The 12,125-nt window shown below is 53.0% G+C and overlaps 6 protein-coding genes across 6 annotated transcripts; 2 read left to right on the top strand and 4 right to left on the bottom strand.

Moving 5' to 3' along the window:
• Positions 1 to 1,935: 1,935 nt before the first annotated feature.
• Positions 1,936 to 3,654, bottom strand: GLRG_04766 (multicopper oxidase; the record flags this gene model as incomplete). Its single annotated transcript, XM_008095451.1, has 1 exon — positions 1,936 to 3,654. The coding sequence occupies one exon, from the start codon at positions 3,652 to 3,654 to the stop codon at positions 1,936 to 1,938; it is 1,719 nt and encodes a 572-aa protein (XP_008093642.1).
• Positions 3,655 to 5,563: 1,909 nt separating this feature from the next.
• GLRG_04767 (uncharacterized protein) lies at positions 5,564 to 6,382 on the top strand (the record flags this gene model as incomplete). The annotated part of the gene is made up of 3 exons (XM_008095452.1): positions 5,564 to 5,723; positions 5,895 to 5,954; positions 6,006 to 6,382. 3 exons carry the CDS (start codon positions 5,564 to 5,566, stop codon positions 6,380 to 6,382), a joined length of 597 nt encoding a protein of 198 aa, XP_008093643.1.
• Positions 6,383 to 6,639: 257 nt separating this feature from the next.
• On the bottom strand, positions 6,640 to 7,229 carry GLRG_04768 (uncharacterized protein; the record flags this gene model as incomplete). The annotated part of the gene is made up of 2 exons (XM_008095453.1): positions 6,640 to 7,080; positions 7,137 to 7,229. The coding sequence occupies 2 exons, from the start codon at positions 7,227 to 7,229 to the stop codon at positions 6,640 to 6,642; spliced, it is 534 nt and encodes a 177-aa protein (XP_008093644.1).
• Positions 7,230 to 8,005: 776 nt separating this feature from the next.
• On the bottom strand, positions 8,006 to 8,653 carry GLRG_04769 (uncharacterized protein; the record flags this gene model as incomplete). Its single annotated transcript, XM_008095454.1, has 2 exons — positions 8,006 to 8,100; positions 8,260 to 8,653. The coding sequence occupies 2 exons, from the start codon at positions 8,651 to 8,653 to the stop codon at positions 8,006 to 8,008; spliced, it is 489 nt and encodes a 162-aa protein (XP_008093645.1).
• Positions 8,654 to 10,674: 2,021 nt separating this feature from the next.
• On the bottom strand, positions 10,675 to 10,983 carry GLRG_04770 (uncharacterized protein; the record flags this gene model as incomplete). Its single annotated transcript, XM_008095455.1, has 1 exon — positions 10,675 to 10,983. The coding sequence occupies one exon, from the start codon at positions 10,981 to 10,983 to the stop codon at positions 10,675 to 10,677; it is 309 nt and encodes a 102-aa protein (XP_008093646.1).
• Positions 10,984 to 11,458: 475 nt separating this feature from the next.
• Positions 11,459 to 11,667, top strand: GLRG_04771 (uncharacterized protein; the record flags this gene model as incomplete). Its single annotated transcript, XM_008095456.1, has 2 exons — positions 11,459 to 11,498; positions 11,522 to 11,667. The coding sequence occupies 2 exons, from the start codon at positions 11,459 to 11,461 to the stop codon at positions 11,665 to 11,667; spliced, it is 186 nt and encodes a 61-aa protein (XP_008093647.1).
• Positions 11,668 to 12,125: the final 458 nt, after the last annotated feature.

Here is a 12,125-nt window from a genome sequence, read left to right on the forward strand (position 1 = left end):
ACAACTGCCGGGCGGATTGCGATGGAGGATCAAGGACGTCTTGTCTTGGTCTGATTGGTTGATAATGATCACGACATGTTTAAAACCGATGGCGACATCACCGACTGGGGTCTACCCAGTACTGCAGCCCCTCAAAGTTCTCCATCTGGTGAATCGTGTTGAAAGACCTTAGCTATGCTTTCTTAAGAGCAATCTCCCCACACATTTTCGGCTTGGCCCAAGTTCTTGTTTCTTCGCGCAGTTGGAATCAAGGCGGCTAGAATGTGCGCTTCCCCGTTTGACTGCTATTGGAACCGAGATGGCCGAGCCGGCCGGCCGGCGGCGGGGCCTGGCTTGAGACAACAGACCCGCGTTCCCATTTCCACATGGACCCAATTTCCAGCGCATTTCGCCCCTTTCGGCAAGCCATTTTCTGTTGATCATGTTCTAGTGTGAGCAGAGAGCCGATGTTTCGTAGAAAACTTTACAAGTCGCCATGTGCATGGTCGCAGGAAAGGGGGACGGACATCCTGGCCGCGCTCCATGGGCCCGGCGACAACCAAGCAGCCCTTTTCGCACCATGCGGTTGACTCTGGGCTGCCGGGGTCTGTGAAGCAGGGACATCGTATAGCTGGCACCGAGAAGTGGTTCACGATGGATCTGATCTGAAAACGAAGCTCTGAAAGCTGCCATCAGCCTCGCATAGCTGCTGACAAGCTGCCACGTTTTCAGCGGCCGGGCTGGAGCTCTGAATGGTACTGCCAGCCGCAGGACCGGAAGGGGGGTATTGGGACGCGTAGACAGTATGCTGATCGTCGTGACGGATACGGCTTTTGAGTGGTCCACTTGGCATCTTCGCGCGCCGTGAGACATTCAATACCTTGTGTTTCAAGGTCATCGTCAGACATTTACAGACAAAGTACAACATCCGTATCACTCAGGATGGCTAACAATATCTACACGACGGCGAGCATCATGTCAGGTCGAGGTCGAGAGTCCAGGTTTACCAGCCTTTCCGATGTAAACAGGGCTCAAACCACGACTTCCAAAGCAGTTTAAACAGAAAAGAGGAAAACAAGTTTCCGCTTTCATGACGACGCATGCAGATCGTTCAGGGGCTCAGTGTGGTGATGACGGGTCTTGCGGACCGGAACTAATACCGAATTCATGACCAGCTATCTCATTGTATATATTGTCACCCAAACCTGGAGTGATACTTGGAGGACTTGGCGTAAACCCTGGATGTTCACAAGAAATAGGTAAGAGTGGAGTGCGTGCATCTTGTGTCAAGTCTGATAATGACGACCAATTTGCTTCCACGACTGGTTTACTCATGGCAAGTCAGTAATTAGAAGTTCTCGTATAACAAAGGACAGTCTATGAATCTTCTCAACAACAAACTCAAAGTGAAACCGAGTCAAGGTACATAACCCGGAAGGACAAAGTTGACCAACAAACATTGGGGTTGACTGTCCGTGTCTGGGACTTATGGTTCCTGACATGCCAGTCTATCATCCCAATCAAAGTTTACGACACAACACTAATTCGACGCCTATTTCTGATGTTCTTTGTTCTCGGTGTCTTCCAGCAGATCGTGTGACTGAGTTTGACACCAGCTTAGCTGCGGCGTGGTAGCGGTAAGGCAATCGGCAATTGCTCCCGAAATGGCAACCCTTGGTATGAAAATGACAGCATTGTTGAACAAGGGTAAGAAAGATTAAGTAAGAATTCATTATCAAATTTCCGCTTAGATCCCCTAATCTAGTAATACAGGCAGTATACCCTCCCTTTTACGTCTTACATCTCCCTCCCTCCCCGATCAGAGTCTGCCTGTCTAGACGGTAAAAGAACAAATGAAATAAAAAGAGCTATGCAGTGTATGAACCATTAACATTGAAGAAAATCGCGCCAGTCCAATCTTTGGTCTACCCGCTCTGAGAGCTGAAAACGTGCGACTCAAATGCCAGAGTCGTCCTGCTCGATGCTGTACTTCTCCTGGAAAGCGTTCCAAGTGCTGCAAGTGTTGGTCAGAGTGGAGTTGTCGGTGATGGCCGCAATCTCGCTGTAGCGCTCGACGAACTGCATCGAGAAGCCCTCGGACGTGTGCCAGCCAATGTGGCAGTGCATGAGCCACGCGCCAGGGTTGTCGGTCTCCCACGCCATGACGATGTATCCGGAGGAGGGCAGCATGGCCGTGTCCCTGCGGGCAGGGTTGGCGGTGTTGAGCGCGACCGAGTCCGAGAAAGTGCCAGTGCCCTGGGCGAGGACGAAGAAGTCGTGGCCGTGAAGGTGGATGGGGTGAGGGACGGGGAGAGTGGTCTGGATGATGAAGTAGACCCACTGGTTGGCCTCGGTGAGCTCGACGACGGCGTCGTTGTTCTCCCAGCTGGTAACACCACCCATGACGGACTCGAGCGTGGGGTACCCCCAGTCGACTACCATGCTGGTGCTGTTGAGGGTCCACCTGAAGAGACCGGCCGAGTTGCTCTGCACGCTAGCAACCTGGAGGTTGGTCGTGTCGGCGCCGGAGACGCTCTTGGCGACATGGGGCACGAGGTTGTCCGTCTCGTCGTCGCAGCCGTCAGTGTAGGAGTAGCCAGTAGTGGTGGGGGTGGTGATTGTGCCCGTGTACGAGACGATGCCCTTGATGTTGTCGGTGCTGTCGTTGTCGGAACAAGCGGCCTGGGGGATGGCACGCATCCAGAAGCTGTCGGCGGTGCTGGCCTGGTCCGCGGTGACGATGATGTCGTAGCGCTGCCCCATGCCCAAGTTGAGGACTGTGGTGGTGAAGGGGGTGATGGGAATCAAGTCGGCAGCGATGACCGTCATGGTGTGGTTGTCGATTGAGAACTTCCAGTGCGTGTCGACGGCGGCGTTGACGAGTCTCATGCGGTAGGATGTGCCAGCGGTCCACGTCACGTTGTAACGGTGACCGGTCTGGGAGGAGGAACCGTCATCGCCATAGACGTTGGTGCCGTTGATGAGACCGTTGTCCAAAGTTGGGGGACCGTCGGCCTGGGCGCTGTAGTAGAGCTCATCGACCGTCTGGTGATCCCAGTCGTTCAGGAAGAGCATGCCGAGATCTTCATCGTAGTTGGCCGTGGCCGGGCCGTTGATGACGATGCCGCCAAAGATACCCTGCCACGCCTGGAGGGCAAAGTGGGAGTGGTACCAAGTCGAACCGTACTGGGTCGCACGCCAGGTGTAGGTGATGGAGTCACCGGGAGCAGTGGGGCACTGAGTGATGGAGCAGACGCCGTCGTTCTGGTTGGTGTAGTTTTGACGGATACCGTGGAAGTGAATGCTGGTGCCGTTCTTGGAGGTTGTAAGAGAGTTGATGACGTGGACCTTGACGGTGTCGCCCCAGTCGGCAAAGAGGGTAGGCCCCGGGATGGAGCCGTTCACGGCCATTGCAGAGCGAGGAACTCCATCAGGCGAAACGGTGACGTCCGTCAGCTCCAGCCAGTATTCGCGAGTAACGCCGGTGTCGGGCACCACGTTGCTGTAGTCAGTGTCGACGGAGTAGTCGCACCACTCGCTTCTCGTGCTGGCAGTGTTGCCGCTGCAAGCAGAACGAGGGAACAAGTTTGGCTCGGGGAGGGAGCTGAAGGAAGGCAAGGCAGAGGCCAGGGAGCCCGCGAGGGCGCCGGCCAAGAGGATATTAGATGGATACATTATCTAGTTTGCGTGCCAAAAGCAAGGTAAAAAAGAATGACTGTTTGACGAGTTGATGCGTAAAGAATGAGGGTATAGCGAATGTAAGCGCAGTCAACCTGTGTTGGTGAGTGAGTGGCTGATAATAGTACCAAGTGAGCGGCAGATGACGGGAACTTAAGTATCCCGCAGGTGAACTCGACTTTACGGGCATCTCACGAGAACCTCATCTGTTTACAACGTTTCCGTTGACATCCTTGCAACGTGCTTCCTCTTTCGAATAGGTCGACCCCGGTCGAAGCGGCTTGAATCGAGTACGTGACATCCGGTACTCGTCCACATCCCGCATTGGCCCCCGGTAGATTGCAGATCTCCATTTCATCGCGCGATTCACCGGAAAGAGGTGGTATCGTCCCGCGGCAATGGAGATACTGTGGAGTTTCATCTGGTACGGAGGGGTTAAGTCCCGATGGCATGAGTAGCCATGTTGAGTAGAAAGGGGTGCGAAGTACGCGTGTCTTTAACCTCAGCTAGACTAGTTCGCAAGCAGCTAATGCTACGTCGCAATGCAAGACGAATGCTAGGGGTAAAGGTTCACTACGAGACGTGGCTCTACAGTAGCATTCCAGCGGATCAGTTGCATACTAGCCAGATCGGCCGGTAGATGGATGTAGTCAAGCCCCCGATAGCCAGTCTCGCCGACTTCTACCATGTATGTGCGGAGGAGCCGTCAATAGCTGTTGCCCATGATAGTAAGACAAAAGAAGCGAAATCGCCCTGCCAGCTATATCAGTACCAAGTTGTACGCAGTTACCCCTATCTTCCAACTGACTAGATGACATGGCCTGTAGAAAGTACTCCGCCTAGGAAGCCCCAATGTTACGTCTTGGCGTTTTGTTAAATCATTGACGGGCTCCTTCGTACAAATACCACAAGGGTCTATATGTCGTAATCGCATTGCTGCAACAATCCTTATTTGATACTGTGTGTTACGATGGTCTCAAGTACTCTTTTCGCGTTGCGCTTACGAGCGCATAGCAGTAAAAGTAGATGGCTCGTAGATAAAGTTGTCCGAAGTTTAATGTTTGTGGCAGTCATGTCAAACATTTTTACCTCCTGACTTTGCCTATTTCGGCCGAGAGCTGCCCGAGTTTGATCACCACAGTTCTTCAACTAGAGATCCCTAGTCCTTGCAGTGGAGGTTAATCTTGTGGCCCCTTTACCGTACACGTGCGCTTTCCGACTAGACTAAGAGTTAGTATTCCCACCTTGTCCACGTACCTCAGCACACGTAATAAACACCTACGAAACCCGTCCCCTTACGTAGTCCCATGTAGAAACTAACTATATCGGGAACTAGCGGTAGGGGGACCAGATCTATAATATCCGAATTATTGATTAGGTTTTCAGCCGCGCCCCATCAAGGGCCCTGTCACTCCTTCATGTCGGAGGAAATCGTGCTTAAAAGAAGCGCCCCTTTGGAAGGGCCCGTCCCGGCCAGGAAACAACGGACTGTTTCTGACTCGTGGGACATCGGGAATGTGGGAGGGTGGAGTCTGAGCCTCATTGTTATGCCATGTGACTGGTTGGTTTCCGATTACGTTGTTTACCCGTAGAGTTGCAATCCGGACGCAGTTCGGGAATGAATCAGTGCGTTGCTCTCTGTGGACGCGTACGAGCAAGAAACCAATGCTACCGTCGATGCGGCTTGCGTGGAAGACCAGCACTGTGTCATCATCATATGTAACATTTCATTTATTTAACCAAGTCCCTCTTTGTTTCTGCTTCAGCCTTGGGATCTCTCACCGCGCCAGCTCCCACTCACTGATTACTCTCTTTCATCTCACCATTCACTTTTGGTTCTTTCAGAGTTTCATCCGTTCTTTTAGCCACAGCCGCAATCCCGTCCCAACGGCCATCACATATCATAATGCAGCACATTGGAGCTCTCTTGTTGTCGCTTGCAGCTGCCGCAGCTGCGGTTCCTGCGGGAAACCTGCCGCGAGCCGCTTCTGCCTCTAACAGCGCCCCGTTCCAAATCTACGCCTACGGCGAGGGAATCGGTGGCCTTCCCCTATTCTCTGCAGGAAGTAAGTAGCGAGGCTGGTCTTCCCACCCTGTAACTGGGGAATCATGCGAGTTCTTCAAAAGCTTTGCTCCTTTTCTTTCCAAGACAAGCTGTATCTTGTTACGACCAACACCCCCGGCCCGGGTTTCGCTACCCTGGAGTATGAGTCCTGAGCTAACTTTACTGTGCACAGGTGATGCTTTCTTAGGCGATTATGCCAAGTTCAATGACCCCAACGCAGCTCCCGTAACATGTACAGTCCACTGTCCTCCTTATCAAGATGGATGAAGCTAACTGGGCCAAGTCACTCCTACCAACAATGCTTGGCAAGGGGCTCCGAATACGACGGCTCTCAACTACACCGCCGCCCCCAACTGGTCCAACCTTACCTTCTCAATTCCTACCGACGACGCCTCTGACCACAGCGTTGCTTTCCTCGGCTCCAACTCGACTGCTTCCGGCCGCCGGACCAGCGGTTTCCTTACCTACGGCAACGTCATCTTTGTCTCGGGCGGATCGGGCAACATGGAGTCTATGTGGTACGCTACGCCCAGCTCTGTCGACGGCATCTACTCTCTCAAGTGGAACGCGACCGGCGACTCGAGCGAGGATAAGATCATTCTTGCTCTGAAGAAGACGATTCCTTCCACCGCCCTCTTCCCGGCATTCCAGCAAGTCTAAGAATTGTAGTGTTTGAAGACCACTTTTGGCCGTCGAATAGTTGATATTTCGGATCGCATTGGATCGTCATGCTCTCTTCACCCTCATTCAAAACTCGGTATTGTAGGACCAGAGTCCTGCAAGATTTCTTTCGGATTACATATATCAAATAGCGTTAGACTCTTCGATTCGGATTAAACCATTCCATGCCAACCGTTTGGCGCCAAAGACATGCTTTTCGTGACGTTATAATAATGATACATGATTCATAAAAAGCCTCAGTGCCTCTCGCTGGCAACCTCTTCAGCGGTGGCGGGATACCGCTCTTCCGCACCGGGAATGTCCGAGACGTTCCTGCGGGAGGCCGGGTCGTAACCCAGGTCCAGGTGGCGCTCCTTGAAGCTGTCGTGGGCGGACGCACCAACGCCCTCGAGTCCTGCGCTCTCCTTCTTTCGGTGGCGAGGGTGGGCGCCGTGCACCTCGTTGCTAGTCTGACCCTGCATGGGCTTGCCGAGGCCGGTGTTGACGTCCGCGCTGGTGGCGCCGGGGAAGTCGTTGGGTGAAGTGTAGGTCTCGGCGTTGGGGTTCAGGGCCTGGCCGGGGGTGGCTTGCTTAAGATCGGGCTGAAAGCTGTTCTCCTTTGGCGCGGTGCCGGCGGGGTAGGTCTCGGCATGGAACTCGGGGTAGGCGTCGTTGCCGACCTTGACGCCCGGCTTGTGCTGCTTTATCGTTAGAGGTTGTGATTGAGGGTGACACTAGTAGAACCGAAACTTACGCCCTTGGTGGTGAGAGGCTCAGAGCGGGGGACACTGGGGTGGAACTCGCCCTGCTTCGGGTTGATGGAATCGATGTTGCGGGTGGTAGACATTTTGATCGTTTGTACCGGGGAGGAAATGTCGGCAAGTTTTTCTTGAAAGACTTTGAAGATCTTGTTGGATGAATGGGTATCTCTTATGTTGTTCGTCGAACTGTATCGACTGATCTAGAGATCCATTCTCATCCGGCAATTACTGTACGCTTAAGTATCTCATGTCGATGGCCAGAACCCCATGGCGAGCCCAGTTGAGGTGTGTATGATGTCACCCTGATATTACATCACGGCCGAAGAAGATGATATAACAGCGCCACTCTTCTGCGTGGAGAAGACCCTGAAGGATGTCAGACCAAACAGTTTAACAAGGAAAAGGTGGCAAGAGATGAACAGACTCTGGCAAATCGAAACCGAAAATCCGATGCAGGATCCAGTGTTCTTGGATGGATGGGCGAGGTTGCGTTCAGATCGACACGGTCCACGGAGGTGTCCGAGATCTGTGCCGTGATGCGGAAGGTTTCGTGCGGCTGCTATCGGCGTGTCTTGATGGGCTCGCCGGACTCCTCCACACACACCAAGATGGGGTAGATTGCAGAATGAGTGGGTATGACGTACAGAATATTTCACTCACCGCAGATCTGTGGGCTGCCAGCTTAGACAGCTTGGTTGAATCAGTGGGCCATGAAACTTTGAGAATCTTCGGCTGTTCTGGCCAGGAGCCTTTGCAAGTTCTCCGCCGGGCGCATCGCAGCCTGTTCACCATGGCAGCTCTTATGATGTTGTTTGATGGCTACCAAACGCCGGTTCAAAAGGCTCCCCCCCCTCCCCCCCCATCACCAAAGCGAGGCGTTCTCTGTTGTGTCCTCGATCAACGGCAGTACCGGCAGCCTTGAAACCAGAGGCCCGTCCTTCGGCCGTTGCTTGTTCTCTATGATGAGCTCCTCGATGAACTTTAGCCGTTGCAACCGTAAAGTGTCATTTGAATCATGACACCACCGCTCCAATTTCTGCTTGTGTCGCTCAAACTGTGCCATGGTTCCCAGTGAGCAATCGACATGGTACGCGATTGCCAGCATCAGCAACCTACGCGATGATTCGTGAAGCTCTTCGCGGTCCTCTGCGTACGACTCGTTGCCTTGGGCATAGCGACAGTCTGCCAACAACGAGCAGCTTTTCCCATAGTGGGACTTGGCGTCCCTGATGTCGGCTTGTTTGCTCCCATCGGTCGATTCCAGTTTGAGGAGATACTTTTCCGCCCGGTCGCAGCAGGCTTCGGCCATAGCGAGGACGCCTCGGTCGAACTTCCCCTCCGGCCCGGCAAGGGTGCAGTAACCGGTGATGAAGAGGCTGAACTGCATAATCAGCTTCGGGTCGTCTTGATATGAATGTTGAACATGGGCCATGCTCTCCAAAGCCATGTTCAGGATTTTCTTGTCCGGCCTGCGATCGCGCTTCGCCTTCTTGGCATTGAGCAGGAACATCAGGTAGATGGTCACCAGGCTTTTTCTCCCGAGCACTTTGACGACCTTTGACTCGAGGCTTTGGCAGATTCGCTCTATGAATTGTTGGAACTTTTCGAAGCTTGTAGTGACCAGCAGCCGACGGAGCCTTTGCGCTAGGTGGATAAAGTCGTCGTTGCGTGGGAGAACAACGGCGGAAGAGTTGCCAAGGCAAAATACCAGTTCTTGAATGGTATTGTGATCCATAGACTGGTTGACGGCGCTCAACAGGCCGATCGGCATTGCCGGGTGGTATGATTTCAGTAGGTCTTTCACGCGCTCTCCCAAGGAGGAAGTAGGCGCCGTAGATGGGTTGTTTACAAGGCAGCCTCTAATATAGCTTTCGTGCTTGAGGTCCTCCTGTAGTGTTCGATATATCTTGACATGATCCTCCGTCGGTGTGCAATCTTCGAAACCCGTGCCGACAGGCCTTTCTTGGACCAGTCTGGACAGTATCGAGACTGCAATGTTGACAATCTCGATACACAGTACGTCTGGGTCCACATTTTTGTCCTCCGGCTCGTAGACGGTAGGTGATCTGTATCCCACGGTCGATACTGGGGTTGGTGGGAACGATGCCGGTCCCGGGGTACCGACGTAGGTCGTAGAGCGGGAATCTAGCCCGGTGTCAATGGGGTAGGGCGATGCAAATGGTGGTGTTAATGCGGATGGGAAACCCGGAGAGGTTCGGCCATGAGTCTCGCTACAATTGTTGTCACTGGAGATCGTGGCAGGGAGCTTTGGTTGTAAAGTCTCTTCGGAAGAGCCTGCTCTGTCTTTCAGTGGCCTCGTCTTATGCCGTTTATTCTTCTCGATGCCCCAGGTTTTCAAACGGCCCTTGTACATACGCTCTCTACTGTCCCGTCAGCCTCAATTACAACATCAACACTGGCCCGTAGAGTGCTCACGTCGCATTGAACCCATGAATATCTTTGAGGTGCGCCCTGATGACCTTGAGGGTCCGGCGCGTGTACAGGTCCGCAATGAGCTTCCGATGTTTTTCCCATTCCTCTGGGGTCGGCGGCACAACAGGCATCGCAGCGGGGCTCGAGTCCGTTCGACTATCGGCAACGGTCGTTAATAGCGGCGCAAGGCGGCACAGAACAGTTTGACGAGAGTCGGGAGGCGGGGAAGGGCGATGAGTGCCAGACATGGCGGCGGCCACGCGCATTGACATGGGGGTGAGCTTTATGAATTGTGCGACGCCCACTGCGGATTTGCCCAAGCCCAACGGAGCTGCCAACGATGAGCTGCATGGTGAGATTTGTCAATGACCCAATGGCGATGAGACAACTTGACAAGGGGTATGAAGTGCCAACCACTCACGAGAAAGTACCGTGCAGATTTGATGGGTCCGACTTTATTGAGATCTAGCTCAACACCATGTGGATTGAGATGGCGAACCATTATACTGACCATCGCCATAAGGCAACGTCGGGCACAAGGCAGACAGACTAACTAGCACGCGCGGGGTATATCATGTCATTCCTCGGTGGCAAAGTAGTCGTTCCATTGCTTGGTGCAATCAGTAAACCAAATGGAGACTGCTCATTTGTTTCTTTTATGCAATGATGACCTGGCAGTTGCAACCACAAAATGGTTGGTCAAATCGAAACTGGCTGCACACTCATTATCTTTCTGGTTAAGTATCAACACCGGAACAGAGACTAAATGACAGCCTAACACTCAGGAACTTCTCGTAAAGTACCTTATAACCCCTCGCTCTAGCCCAGTTCACGCGGTAATACACGGATTTTACGATACGTATGGCCCGATACGCAGCACCTCTGGCCTATCATATTGGGGGTGCATAAAGTGAGGGTAAGAGGGTGTTGACTTATACAGAGTGATTTGTGGTGGAAAACCAACATCACAAGACTGCACGACCGTAGCATCTGGGTCATTTCAAACTTTGCTACAAAAATAGCATCAGTTATCTCTCACTCTTCGCAACCTCGCCACTCTGACGGGGCCTCCCCGCCCCTTGTTAAGCGGTTCTCCGTTCATCTCATACGCGAAAAGGATTTCTGGGTGAGCCTCTTTTCGATTGGCAGATCTTTGCGATAGCAGTCAGCCACGATGCCGCCGAAGGTTCCACGGCCAAGCCCGTTGGACCACAGGTACGCAGCTTCGCGGAGTGGCCACGCAAGGGTGAGAAGATGTAACAGAGGGGCACGGATCCCTGTCATGTTTCTTACACGGTATACTTCGTTGGTCGTTGGGTGTAGTGGGCTACCGTAGCACTTGTGGGACGCCGTCACGGATTTGCGTCGTAGCTGCTTCAACTGGTCGAGGCACAGCGCAAAGGGCATTTTGTATTGTCCACGACCGCGGCGTCATGTGAGTCATCTGGATTAGCTGATAGTCGGGCGTAGTGACCCCTGGGTGACATGCCATTAGATGATCTCACATTTGATGATATTAGGGACCCCTATTGTATTGCATGGCCTTGAGATTCAACTGCCGTGTATGCACCGAATGATTGGCCAAGGACTACTCGATGCCAATATCCGGGAGCGACAAGATACAGAGTAGAGCGATCGGTTTATTATCATCACTGAGTGATTTCGGAGTTGTAAAGGGCGTAATGCGGGCGGTGTTGGCGGATGAGAAGCCGCCGCCGCTGCTGCCGGATGCCAAAGCCGGATACTAATTAGGACAAGTTCCAACAAGACCATTGAGCATCTGAGCTAGAAACTTCGACAGCCTCCAGGACAGTAGAAGGGTTTCAGTTACAGGTCTGGGCTGCCATATGGTGCGGAATATTAAGCCAGGCCTCTGGCCACCATGGCAAGTCCGGAGCTGCGCAGGCCAATGGACCTGGCGTGTCAGCCAACACGGTGGATTCAGGCAATACACCGAGCATCGGCAATGGTGCCAGCTACGACAACGTCACTGCCAACAGAATCCGGGCTGCGGCGCACTGTTTCGAGGCCAGGCGATTCGGAACCCTCTGCTCAGAGACCCTCGGCAAGGCTGCCATTATGACGGTGTAGCCCACGTGTCATTACTGGCAAACACCTCGAGATGGGCCCGCAGTCTCATGTGTGTGGCTGATTATCAAAGGATGCAATCGTACGGAGTAAAGGAGGCAATAGCAGGGGTATACGAGTATCAGTTATGACTATTATTCCAATCTCCAGGCGCCTGACACTGATACTTCTACGGCGGTATTCCTGTCTATGAATTGTCGAGCCACAACAAGCCCTTTTCGCACCAAATTCTTTACGTATGATGATTGATTAGCAAATGATTGTTTCACGGGCGGTTGGTGTAGCCTAGTTATCATCGAAATCATTGGTACCGACGGAGAACACGCGATGCCATATGACGTCGTGTCCATGAATGGGTTGGATCTCATTTGGCGTGATCTCTGTCCGGGCGAGTTGGCCATATGCAAATACGCGACCCCTTGGAGAGAATACTGTATCGATTGTAGCGAGGGCAGACTGAC

This window comes from Colletotrichum graminicola (assembly GCF_000149035.1).
Source record: "Colletotrichum graminicola M1.001 genomic scaffold supercont1.15, whole genome shotgun sequence".
NCBI lineage: Eukaryota > Fungi > Ascomycota > Sordariomycetes > Glomerellales > Glomerellaceae > Colletotrichum > Colletotrichum graminicola.